Source organism: Silurus aristotelis, assembly GCF_946808225.1.
Source record: "Silurus aristotelis genome assembly, chromosome: 11".
In the NCBI taxonomy this organism is placed as follows: domain Eukaryota; kingdom Metazoa; phylum Chordata; class Actinopteri; order Siluriformes; family Siluridae; genus Silurus; species Silurus aristotelis.
The window spans coordinates 12,624,681-12,638,741 of NC_139584.1; the positions used below are offsets into that span (position 1 = coordinate 12,624,681).

The 14,061-nt window shown below is 37.4% G+C and overlaps 1 protein-coding gene across 1 annotated transcript; it reads left to right on the plus strand.

Moving 5' to 3' along the window:
* The first annotated feature begins 6,502 nt into the window (after nucleotides 1-6,502).
* On the plus strand, nucleotides 6,503-13,435 carry gnat2 (guanine nucleotide binding protein (G protein), alpha transducing activity polypeptide 2). The gene is made up of 8 exons (XM_083553911.1): nucleotides 6,503-6,683; nucleotides 8,680-8,722; nucleotides 8,870-9,011; nucleotides 9,283-9,440; nucleotides 10,266-10,394; nucleotides 10,516-10,645; nucleotides 11,878-12,031; nucleotides 12,194-13,435. Exons 1-8 carry the CDS (start codon nucleotides 6,566-6,568, stop codon nucleotides 12,382-12,384), a joined length of 1,065 nt encoding a protein of 354 aa, XP_083410037.1. The 5' UTR covers nucleotides 6,503-6,565; the 3' UTR covers nucleotides 12,385-13,435.
* The last annotated feature ends 626 nt before the right edge of the window (nucleotides 13,436-14,061 follow it).

Here is a 14,061-nt window from a genome sequence, read left to right on the forward strand (position 1 = left end):
AATAGCTAGAAATGTCAGGTGTCCTAAAACCTTTGAAGACTTTCTCCCTGGATGGTCTTACAAAGAACACTTAAAGGTTCCTGCAAAGTGAATAACTTGTAGGGTGAAAGAGTAAATATAAATGTTGTCTTGTGGCCATCTGAGACACTTTAGACCCAAGATCTTATTCACAGAGAATAAACGTGTGTTGGCTACTCGTTTCGAGGATGTGGTTCCCTCTTGTGGGTGATGATGTATTTGAAGAAAAAAAAAACAAAGTGTTGAATATATGAATATAATTTAACTTTTCTTCCATGTTCACGATTTTCACCATAGACCCTACATTTTTAGAAAAAAAAAAAGATCATTTTAAAACACTTAAGGCTTTTCCAGGTGTCCTAACAACATAGCATTTGGACAGGTGCTATAACAAAAGGTAAATTATTTAGATAAATAATGTCACAACGTGCATTTAAAAAAATCAGGTATTTTGTTAATACTTTTATAACAATTCTTGATTTTCTGTAAGTCAGTACCTAAAGGAACTAAGAAGTATTTCCTCCCCAAACTTTTCCCAAACAGTTGGAGGCACAAAATTGTTTCGGATGCCTCTGGATGCAGTAGCATCACATTTTTTCCTTTACTTGCACTAGAAAACACAAACCTGTTCTAGCATGACAGAAGATATGAAGATATGGTTTACATGGTTTGGAGTGAAAGATCTTGAGTGGCCTGTTAGAGAGCTCTGATCTCAACCCTACTGAAAACCTTCGAGTTAAATAAACAAACTGACTGGTCACCATACATCAGTACCTGACTTTACTTATCCCCTCGTGGCTAAATGAGGACAATCTCCCCTAGCACACCCCCCAGAAGAGTGGAGAATATTATAACAGCAAATGTGGAGTAAATGTTAAACGTGATGTTCAAAAAGCTCAAATCTTTTGGTCAGACGTTTACTAACATTTGTCCATATATGGTAGCAGCAGATTCTGTCAGATTTTGTTGACAAATGCATTCTATTGTCAGCATTTCTATAACTATCATTTTCTCTATAACAACATGCACTGATACTTTTATAGCAGTTAAATAATACTGAAATGCTGAGGTTTTCTGTGAGGGGATTTTATTTTTGAATTGGTGTACTGTGTCAGCACATTTACACAACTGTAAATGTAATGTAAGTTTTTGGACAGGTGAAAGACTTCAGTTAGGAGTAAACAGTTTCCCAGCAACAAGACAGCCTGCATTTTCTTTGTCTGATTACTTTAATGAGAGAAATATTAGTGGCTGGTGAAAAAAGACTGTAATATTAATAATATATGAATATGGATCATATGAAGCGGCTTGTATAGCAGATATTCATCATTATATGTAGCTAATAACTCATTAAAAAGCATCTTTAATATAAAAAAATAAATATTTTGGTAAATTGCTGTGATGGAAGATATATACAACAGTATAAGACTTTTTGCTGTGGTAAATGCTCTCCATTTTGTGTTGGGCCGCATCAAACATAAAGCATACACCAATTGTGAAGTCTGGCGTAAAGGCATGCCTCACCGATTCAAAACTTCTAGACTTAACATTCTGTTGAAGCTGGTGGATCCAATTCAGGATTGTTTCTGTTGCTGGTTTAGCTATAGAATTCAATTCAGTTTAATTAAATTTGATTTGTATAGCCCTATTAACAAAGGACACTGTCTTAAAGCAGCTTTACAGATATAAGTAGGTTATACGTTTTTATTTATATTTTAGTACTTGTAAGTTTAGTGCCTATAAGTTTATCCCCAATAAGTAATCCAGTGGTGACAGTGGAAAGGAACAAATTCCTGAGATGGTATAAGGAAGAAACTTTGAAAGGATCCAGACTGTCTACATGTAATCTATAAGGGGTAACATGCTAGTGCAGCAGAGTGCGCTAGTGCCTCACGGATCCGGCATCCAGGATTTCAATTCTGAGCTCTTGTTACTCTGGAGTATTTCATATTCTCATTGTCATGGGTTTCCTCCCCCACTGCATTGGAAAACAGAGAGTCTGGCTACTCTAAATTGCCCCAGGTAGGAATTAGTTTCTGTGTGCGCTGCCTTGTGATAGATTAGCGCCCTGCTTAGATTGTACTTCTGCCTTGTGCCCAGTGTTTTCCAAGATAAATATATAATTTTGCAATCTAAAGATTTCCAGCTGTAAAGCATACTGACGTTAAAATTACCCACATAGAAATCTAGAGTAAAGATCAGTGGAGATTTCACTAGTAATCAAAACAGAGCACTTGAATTGAGAATGTCAGGCTTTTATACCTTGTCTGAACACATTGTACTCCTTTCCCTCACTATATTAACATTTCATTAATCAAATAATTCAATTTATTCATTTTTATTAATGTAGTACTTTTAAAAATAGACAGAGATAATGCGGTTATAAAGCTGTATAAAATAATGCATATATTTAGTGCCTATAAGTTTGTTTATTTTAATCTGGTTTATTCCTTAACACTAAATAAACTAAAGAATAATGTGAACTGAAATAATTTAAGGAAATAACGCTGCGAATTGTAAAATATTACACTGTTTTTCCTCAGCACCACTCTGAATACTAAGTAGATGTTTCAGAGAAGACTGACTTATGGAAGGCAGCCTTATCATAGCTGGAAGCAGATTGCCTCACACGAGTGCCTAACTCAATGTTATCTATTGCCCTGCGACGGCCTCTTACAGCTGCAGGGATCTCACACACACACACACACACACACACACACACACACACACACACACACACACACACACACACACACACACACACACACACACACACACACACACACACACAGTCAGTCAGTCAGTCAGTCAGTCAAACCAACACCATACAAAGAACAGCAATTTTTTAGGAGATACTGAGCACTACAGTATTATGCAGTGTCATACTAAGCAATACTATCTGGATTTTCCATGATTTTATGCAGTCAAACTCTGTTCATGTTACAATTATAACTTAAAAAACAGCTTGGTTTTGTCTGTCACTATGGCTAAGAGTAAAAAAACGAACAAAAAACCTAGAAAGTTTTGGACCTTGTTAGCCAAAAATGTGACATGTGGAACATTGGACTGTGAATAATAACATGTAATCATTCTCAGTATACAGAAACTCATACAATGCATGCTCTATTTAAAGCCGTCTGAAAAACACGTCCTGAATTGACTCAAATTGAAACTGTAGAGGTGCATATATTGCTCTATTTGTGCTTCTTTCTCCAGAAAAATATCCCTCCCTGCCTAATAGAGTGGAGGTCGGTATTTGTGGAAGGTTTGCGAAGAACCATCTGCCACCATTAATAGCCTCTCTGTCTCTCCCTTCCCTTGCATGGAACCTGGCAAATAATCTTGTCAACAGCTCAGCAGGCGTGATGTGGTGCATGAGGCGGTGCTGGGATGAACAAACCTTAACAAGATTATCTGTGAAGAGAGAAGGATCCCCTGGTTAGTTTGTTATATTTTTCTTGAAAGCACTTAGAGATTTGAGTCCTAAGCAATAAGGCTATCTGCTAATAGAAAGTGGTGCTGCTTTAAATGGTGCTCTCAGAGCAAAATTGGTTGCTTGGAAGAAGAAGACTGATGTTTTAGAGAGGGCATTATGGGAGAAGCCATAATCAGATTAAATTTGCTCGTTCACTTTTGGAGCTTAAGAAATTAAAGCTTCACATTCATGAGATATTTTAAATCTCCACGTGGATATCACATTGTGTAAATTTCTAATGAACATGACGTTTTGTAGTGAATAAGTTCCTTAAATGCACCAATATGACTGAAACACTCTGTAAAACTGTCCTTCTTCCCACAGCTCGCTAATGTGGCTCGTTCCTGTCGATTTCTTCTCTACAACATCCAAAGGATTCGACTATTTCTGTCCACACAGGCTGCCCAGGTGCTTGTTCAGGCTTCTGTCTAGTCTTCCTCTGAATGCTATTCATCCACTGCAAATGATCCAAAACGAAGCTGCACGACTTGTGTTCAATTTGCCCAAGTTCTCCCACCCCACCCCACTGCTGCGCTCGCTTCACTGGCTTCCAGTAGCTGCATGTATCAGATTCAAAATACTGATACTGGTGCAAGGCCAAAAATGGACCAGCACCATCTTTACTCCAGCACTGCTCTACTGGTACCACCTTCTCTTTTAGAATGAGAGGAAAATATACTTCAAGGCTCTTCTCTGTTCTGGCACTGAGGTGGTGGAATGAACTTCCCATAGATGTCTATACAGTGGAGACACTGGCTATCTTTAAGTGACGGTTGAAGACCTACCTCTTCCTGAAATACCTAAATTATCACTTTCCAAGTTTGCTTTGTAGAAATCAAGAGTTATATTTATATTAAGTTTGTAATCTAGCCTACCAGTGTAGATTGATTCATTGTTAGAGACTCAAAGCACTTTTGTATGTCGCTCTGGACAAGGGCGTGTGCTACATGCCACAAATGTAATGTAAATGTAACACAGTATTGTGCCTATGTGATGGACAAAAAAAATTTGAATTAATTACTCACCTTATTATTTACAGTTAACCAAACATGGCCTATAACTGAACAAATAAGACTGAGAAAAGGACATACCAGTTGCATGAACAATATTCCAAAAAAATATTTACATTTTTGTTTGAGCTTGGTATCACCTTGGAATCACAATGCAATATTATTGATCTAGAAAGCCACAGAAAAATAATCCAATGAATGTTTCAGGAAGTTGACCAGGCCAGATTTAAGCTATATTAATATTGCAAATAAAACCTTCAATATGAATCAGATTTCTAATGGATCAGATTTCTCTACTTGACTCTCTGCCTTATACTCTCCCCCACTATCAGAACATGGAAGTCACAGGTCATCATCTGATGTTTCCTGGTTTCATTCTTGTTCTTCTTTAGTGATTGCAATGCACCATACTATCACTAATTTAGTACAGGCTGAAGAAAGATGATCCGTGTGATGTGTTTGGTGCAGTGGGTAGCATTACTGCTTTACAGCTCCAGCACACCTGGCTTCATCTTGAGCTTGGGTTACTGTCTGTCTGAAGTTTGGCGAGTTTTGCCCATATCTGCCCAGCTTTCGACCCTCATAACACATTTTGGTGATTTGAGTACTATACATTTCCAATAGACGCGAATGAGTATGTGAATGTGGATGTGTGGAGGAGAAGCAATACACTTGCATTCCATCCACCTTGCATTCCCTCCTCAAATCCAGTGTTATTGAGACAGACTGTAGATCTGCTACAAACATAAAATGGTTGATAAAGATAAATGAATCAATAAACTATGTAGTTTATCTGTAAAACAACATTAATCCATAGCTAAGATTCGGCTGCACTTTAATCCATCAATATTAACATAGGTTAAGTGAGGCACCGGCTGATGATTGCGGTCTGTGTGTTGATTCACACAGGAGTGAGCTGCCTATCAGCTACCTCTCATCACTTCACCTTGACCCATTTTTGAATTAGAGCTAAGCCAAGGTGGATTACGCTTTAATCAGGACAATCAAGTTTTTAAGGGCTACAGTTGACACAAATTATGGTACTAGAACAAAACTAATGTTGACAGGATAGTTGGTCTGTGTCAAAATGGACAGCAGTTCCTCTTATTTATCATTCCCTTTCTTATATAATACACAATACTGTAAGGTTTTATTTATGTTATATTCTCACAGCACTGCAACAAGAACATCAGCAGAACATTGGCATCAGTGAAGTACTCATGATGATGCAGATGCAGGTCTAATGCTTCAGTTTATGATCTTAGCGACTTTTGTTGGTTCCAGAAGAGCTGATTGAATATTTCAGAAACTGCTGATCTCCTGGGGATGTGACTCACAAATGTCTCTTGAATTTATAAAGAATTGTGAAAACTACAAAAACCTTTTTGAAAATACAGATCACAGGAGAATGTCCAGACTAGTTAAAGCTTAAAGGAAATGAACAGCAAACAAAAATGGCTACTCAAAGCTAACTTGATGAGCAGAAAAGCATCTCACAATGTATAACATATTGAGTCTTGAAGCAAATGGGCTACAACAGCAGAAGACTACTTTAGGTTCCACTCATGTCAGGCAAACTTGAGATGTTTTTTTTTCTCCAATCTTAATCATCTTTAATTTAATGAATTAAAAAAGGGGTTCAGGTTTTCTTAAGGAAAAAAACTCCAACACAGAATTTTGGGCACAAGGTGTCCCACAGTATAATCGCTTTTCTTAGTTTTGAAGATTTGTCCTATTTGCCAAGTTAATTGGATTGGCTGGTTCAAATGGAAAGGTCAGTAAAACCCTCCCCAATCCTGAACTAAAGCATTAGGCCTGAGAGAGAAGAATTAGAGCTTATAGACCTTCGGTTCTCTCTGGGCTTTCAGCACTTTTGATCTGATCACCTACCCTAAGGACAGTCAGGGACAGTCAACTCCACATTTATCAGGTTACTGAGAATTTGCAGCATCATCTTTGACAGGTGGACTTTTTTTTAAATCCATTTCACTGTCCGCAAAACACAGAAGAATTTTGGCAAAATTTCTTACCTTCCGGAAATTGAGAGGAAAGGAGAAGAGACATGGGCAGTGGAGCAAGTGCTGAGGACAAGGAAATGGCCAAAAGGTCCAAAGAACTGGAAAAGCAGCTACAGGAAGATGCAGATAAGGAAGCAAGGACGGTCAAGCTCCTTCTGCTGGGTAAGGGCTTTATGCTTAGATAGTGAAAAGCAAGATGGTGTCACTTTAATGACTTTCTGTCTGAAATTAAAAAATCTCCAACCAAGAAGCCAATGCTTGAAGGAGATCAGAAATTTTAGCTGGGAGTAGCTAAAACATTACTAATGATTTAAAAATAATACACATGCTGACAGCAAGTCTTTTTCTTGCCTTGTTGTTGAAAGCTTCTCAGTGAATCTTTGAAACATGAAGTTATGTTATTATGTAACATAGCAAAACATTAGCAATAAAGACACTAAAGGCTGAACTGTGGAGCCAGCGTTGCAATAAGATGCATTTTGACTGAGAAAAAAAAAAGAAATATTTCAACAATAGCATAAAATGGCCTTCTGCAGAATGTAAAATAAATTGTTCAGTTTTACTCTTCCATTAGGAGTCATTATTCTTCACACAAATTTGATTTTAGTCCACATTTGTTGAAAGGTGTCATTGAAGAAGAACTAAAAACAAGCATAGTAGTGATTTTGGCTGTCTGGAAACCTGGCCAAATGATGCTCCAGTGACACAGATTGAGGCTTAAATGAATTTATGCAGTTTAATCTGCTTTCAGTGAGGACTAAATGGCAACCATATGTCAGTTCTATACTTATGAAATATGATCTCTGTAGCATCTATAGCATCAAATGCATGAAAATGGTCATAATTTCACGTTTAGTCTGTAAATTATAATCAAATTAATTACTACAATATTTTTTCAAACAAAGACATAGGTGAGCCCCAGAAAATGCACCAACAGTTATTAAGAATATTTGGAACCATTTCTGTATTTGTCTTATGGTTAATTAAGGTTTGAGATGACTCTTGTTAGAAACTGTGGTGCTGTAGTTTTGGTCTTTATAAGTGCTGAGCATTGATGTCTGCTTGAAAGACCACATCCTGAAGGCCCTCGGCACACTAACAGTAAGAAGAGAATCCTATTACACTAACGATTAAAGCCAAGATCTCGCTAAGCTTTTGTTTAGCTCTTCCTTTAAGCACCTAGTGTCAAAGCAAAAGACAATTTTTTTTTGCTTTTGCAATATGACCCAGAATCAAATATGCCGTTCTAAAAACTGATACTTTTGAAATGTTTGGTTTCATTAACGCAATGTACCATGGAAGTGTTTATAGTTCTTAAAGGATTTCCCTGGGTTTAGTGTTTACGCAATGCTATTTCTACTGACCGAAGTGCTCGTCGAACCCTTGAAGCACAAAGAGGAAAGAAATCAGTATCAACATATTGTTCCTGTTCAAATGGCATGTAATTAAAATTAAAATGTGCACAGTACAAATATGCAAGTCAGTGTTTTCATTTTCTTTTCTTTTTTTAACTGGTCCAGTGAATTGGCTGTTGCCATAAAAACTAATAATAGGCATTAGGTAAGTAATTGCTTTGCCATTTTAGCTGTAATAAGTGACTATCATGTTCCCTGGTAAGACATTGTGTGTGCATATCAGGTACTCGGATGCCATTTCCTTGCTAAACCATATAGTAAACTAAGCTAGAGAGCAATTTGAAGCACTTTGAGCGGTCTCAGCAATGACGCTGTTTCTTAGGTCTAGACTTGTGTTTACTGAGTAATGTGACATGAGGCCCCTAAAAGAATCAGAATGTCAGTGGTCTCTCCTGAGCAGATTTTCAGTGCACAAATCCAATTAGGTCAATTGTTAAAGCAGGTTAAAAAGACTTCCTCCTGACCGAAACACTATTAGCAGGCTATAGTCACTTTATTTACAGGCTTAATGTATAAGTTAAATTATTGACCAAGAAAATGTTATAAAAAATAAATAAATAAATAAACATTTTAAGAAAAAAATGTATCATTGGCATATGATCAATATAATATATACAATATGATATCAATATATAATGTGATTTTTTTAATTGAGATTTGAAAGGTCACAATATAACCAATATAATTATACAATAATATATATATATATATATGTGCACCTGTGTGTTTTCCTCTGTTTGTAGGTGCTGGTGAATCAGGAAAGAGCACTATTGTAAAGCAAATGAAGTGAGTACACCAACAAATGTATTGAATTTGAACTCTGAGCTTTTGATTATATATGTATGCCCACAAGACAGAATTGAGACTAGGTTTATGTCAGATAACACCAACACTTAACACCAAGTTTATGCTAATTTTTGCTCTTTTAAACAGAATTCTCCATCAAGGTGGTTACACAAAAGAAGAACAAATTGCATTTACAGCCATTATTTATGGTAACATCCTGCAGTCTGCACTGGCCCTCATCAGAGGCATGGAAATGCTTGGCATTAACTACGCATCCCCCGCATCACAGGTGTGCATTTCAACCCGGCTACATGTAAACATGCACAGAGCGAGCACTATTAAGAAAGACTTTCACCCCTCCGCTGATCAGATGTATGCTAATACTGTATTTGGTTCCAGTTGTTTATGAGAAAAAAAAAAGTTCAGTAACAACCTGCAGAAATGTGTGCGCCCAATTAAAGTTGAACATTTAAAAAGTGAAACGATGCATCACCTGATGGTACTAATTCGAATCTAAAATGAAACTGTACCAAAGTTTCCTCATTCCTCTCACCATATAGGAAGATGGTCAAAAACTGCAGAACCTAGCGGATTCGACTGAAGATGGCACAATGCCCAAAGAGCTGGCGGATGTCATTAAAAGGCTGTGGAAGGACATGGGTGTGCAGGCTGCCTATGAGAGAGCAGCTGAGTTTCAGCTCAATGACTCTGCTGGCTAGTAAGTGCAATGCATGGAGGGTTTTAGCCATTTATCTATAAACGGATCGAAAACTAATGGTTAAGCTTCATGTTACTGTGTAAAACATGGCCCATGTGATAGAGAGTGTAAGGATGGCTCTTCTGAAAACATATTCTATTCAATTCAAATTGATTTCTATAGCTCATTTCACAATAGACATTGTCTGGAAGCAGCTTTATTGAATGTAAGAATATTTACATTTTTGTATTTATCCCCCATGAGCAAGCCTGGGGCGACTGTGGTAAGAAAATACTCCCTTGGATGGTATGAGGAAGGAAACTTGAGAGGAACCAGACTCAAAAGGGGAACCCATCCTCATGCGGGTGACACCAAGATCGTGATTATAAATCATTACAAGCACCGGAGAGTGAGAATTATCAAGAGCGTGTGGGATTATGAGTAATGTCCTTTCTACAGTCTTATACAGTCAGCTGGAGTTGTGGAACCCAGGTGCTCCTGAGCAAAGCATAAATTAGCTGAAAATCTGAGATCATTATAGATTCATCAAGTAACCGAAAGCAGAGGCGCATGTTGACATGAAATGTCAGAAGATCAGTTCAGTTTGGCAAGCACTGAACACTGTGACATGCATGTTATAATTCTCCTTGCTCACCAAGGTCTAATCAAGTGGATTTTTGTGATTCTATAGTGGGGATAGAGGGATGTGGGTCAAAATCACTACTCCTTATAATTATTATTTTTTAGAGGAATTCCCAAAATGGCAATGACGAATAAAATACCTTGTTTTTGCAACTTCAACTTCATTCCTACTTTTTAAATTTAACCCAGATGTACATTTCACAGCTACCTGAGTGACATGGACAGAATCTGTAGCGAAGATTACATCCCATCAGAACAAGATGTGCTGAGGTCTCGAGTGAAAACCACAGGTATCATTGAAGAACAGTTTTCCTGCAAAGAGCTTTACTTCAGGTGAGCTAGTCATCTCTTGAGCAATGATTCCTCCTTCATGTTCTTAATACACATGCATTGTCAAGGAGAACAAAAAGATCTTTTTGCTAGTGGATTCAACAATAGTTTCTTACCACACCAGGATGTTTGATGTGGGCGGACAAAGGTCAGAAAGGAAGAAATGGATCCACTGTTTTGAAGGTGTGACCTGCATTATCTTTTGCGGAGCTCTGAGCGCTTATGACATGGTGTTGGTAGAGGATGATGAAGTGGTGAGTACATTTTGTTCCAGATCTCAGGTCAGGGTGTCAGCGAATGCATCAATTATTACACACTATAAGTAAAGCAAAATTAGCTCAAAAGCAGCCCAAAGCAACCTATTTCAGGGAGTTGATTAAGCTGGGGCTGTTCAGTCCCTCATCACACTTTAGGCAGCCATTACTGTCACACTGGGCATGTGCTCACAATGTGGACAGTCCATGCAATGGAAAGGTTTCCACCTGAAACATGTAGAAACCTATTCGAAACCTGTAAACCTTCTCATTTATTCAATCATCTAACCAGCCATGCATTTGAGCAAAATGCATAAAACCATGCAGATACAGGTTTAGAGATTCAGCAAATATTCAAACCAAACATCATAATGAAGAAAATACGTGATCTCCAAGACAAATCCTGGCCTGGTTGTGGGTCCAAGATAGGTTTGAATATTTTAAAAACTGCTGATCTCTTGGGGGTTTCCACTCACAATGGTCTCCAGACAATACTTTAGAAATGGCAGGAAAAACAAAACCATTTTCTGGGCATAAAGTCTGCAGGCTGAAACAACTCATGGATGAGAAAGTTCAGAGAAGAATGTCCAAACTGGTCTGAGGAAACAGGAAGTCTATAGTAACAAAATAACCCTTCTTATGAGTAGAAAAACATCTCACAACATATAACACAACAAGCCTTGAGGTGGATAAGGGTCTAATGCGGTCAACAAAGAACAATAATCTGAGGCTATCAGGACCGCAGACTGGAAAAAAGACCCCTCCCCCAAGCTCTGTGTGTGTGTCCGTCCCTATTAGCCTCAGTTTCTTGTTGTTGGCTGACAGGAGTGGAACCCAAAGTGGTCTTCTGTTGTTTAATGTGTTGTGCATGCTGAGATGCTTTTCTGTTAAGCACCCACAGAACTATTGCTCACTTAGTGCTTACATCATTCTCGCAAGAACGTTTGTGAAATCAGCAGTTTATGAAATACATCAAACCAGCCGCCCTTCTGACATCATCGGATCACACACACTTTCTTCATTCTGATGTTTGATGAAAATGTTAACTGAAGCTCTTAAGCTGTATCTGTATGAATGATTAATGCAATGATTTTGCATTGTGCTGTTGGCACATGATTGGCTAATAAGATAACTGCATGAATGTGTTTGTGTTCTTAATAAAGTGGAAGGTGTGTGTGTGTGTGTGTGTGTCTGTGTACAGCACTCATTTCTTGTCATTACTGCAATTTCAGAACCGCATGCATGAGAGTCTCCACCTATTCAACAGCATCTGCAATCACAGGTTCTTTGCAAAAACATCGATTGTGCTTTTCCTCAACAAGAAAGATCTCTTTGAGGTTAAGATCCAGAAAGTTCACCTGAGTATTTGCTTCCCTGAATATAATGGTAAGTTCAGGTCTTTCAGTGCTATGCCGGGTTTCTCTCATTGACATCTCGAAGCTAGACAGCTCTTGAATTGTCCTCTGCTTGCTCAGCAACCGCAGCGAACAATTCAACAGCATTAAACGCCCGGAGCTCCTGAGTCACAGCTTTTCCTCTCCACTGTAGGTCCAAACACGTATGACGATGCCAGCGTTTACATCAAGAAGCAGTTTGAGGAGCTGAACATGAAGAAAGGCGAAAAAGAAATTTACTCGCACATGACCTGTGCCACAGACACAAGAAACGTGGAAATTGTCTTCAATGCAGTGACAGACATCATCATCAAAGAAAACCTTAAGGATTGTGGTCTGTTTTAAAAAACAACATAATGGCCATGTTGTTCAGGTAGGTGGAAATGATAAATTAGGAAAATGGCATGGCAGGTTGTGCTGTTTCAGAAGAAAATACAATGAGGTGCTCTGATGGCACCAAACACCATGCAAAGATACTGTTACTACCACATTTTTTTTTTTTTTTTTTTTTTATTTCACTTCCACCTCAGCAATTTACCAAGAATTGATTGTTTAATCAATTGAAAAAATGGATTGTCATGCTCTTTTTTTTTTTTTTTTTTTTTTTTAAATTATCTACAATTACACTAAATTGTGTAATCCATTAAACTTTTTAACATAACACCAGCCACGTTTAAGTGACTCTTAAGTATCTTGCCACTGAAGTAAAAATAAATAAATAAATAAATAAATAAATAAATAAAAAAAGGTAAAATGCGAAGGAAAAGAGAAAGCCTCACCATTTTAACTATGAAATCGTTTTTTTTTTTAACTGCTCAATGTAACCTTTTTTTTTTTTTTTTTTTTTTTTTAAAGCAGCCATTCTTGTGTAGATTGTCGTATAAACCTATGATTTGAATGACTTCCATTATTGTTATGGAATGCAAAATTACTTCTTGCTTAAAACATACATCATAAACTTCTGCTCTATCCAGACCTTTTGCTTTAATCCCAGAGAAATGACTATGAAGACTCGCAAAAGGCGTGATTGTAATCCCTACTGCAAGATGGCCTTCATAAATAATCGACATGTTGCACTCTTAAGACTCAGTGAACAGTCAAGACCCATGTTTCCAGTATAGTTGGATAATTTATGTAAATCAATTGTCTGATACACAGTCATAAGGACTTTCTCTAAATAGGATCAACATGCTGTACAAGATGCAAACCACCTTTTCCCCTCTAGTTTAATAATATAGTATAGTAAGTTGTAAATAAGATTTCAGACTTCTAAATAAATATGTTTAAAGACATAACAAAAGAGTAGCAAAGCTGTGGTTTGGAATTGTTTTAATGCTGTGATAATGTTCTGGACTAAAAATGTAGGAACATGAAATAAACATGTGCATCAACTCCACTGGCTTTTAGTTTCAAATTAATCAACACAGAATAATGTTACAGAAGGTCGTTTATTCAAATCTGTGTGTTTAATAACGAGGAAAAAGGATTTCAAGGCACACAAAACTCCTTTTGAATTTATTGCACTGTGGTCTAATCTGATATTCAAAAACTCAATCATTAAGGATTCCAATATAATCTACAGTATAAAATTACTATATATCAGTAGATACTTCTGCCATCTTTTGTATTCTGTCAAGATGAAAGACTTTTCTAGAATTAAAGGTGCCCAGAAAATTTCACGTACTCCAATAGTTTACAGCAGCACGTACCATAGAGTAGGAAAAGCACTTTCCATTTTAATATTATCTACAATATGTCAATTACATGCATACACAATATGGACAAAGTTTGTTTTTGTGGCACCTGACTTTTCCAGCCATATAGTACAGGATTGTCTTTGGATGCGGAGGCATTACATTTCCCTTCACTTGAACTAAGAGACCCAAACCTGTTCCAGCATGACAATGTCCCTGTGCATAAAAACAGCTCCATAAATATATAGTTTCAGTGGAAGAGCTTGAGTGGCCTGCTACATAACTCTGACCTCAACCCTATTGAACACCTTTTGGATAAATTGGAACA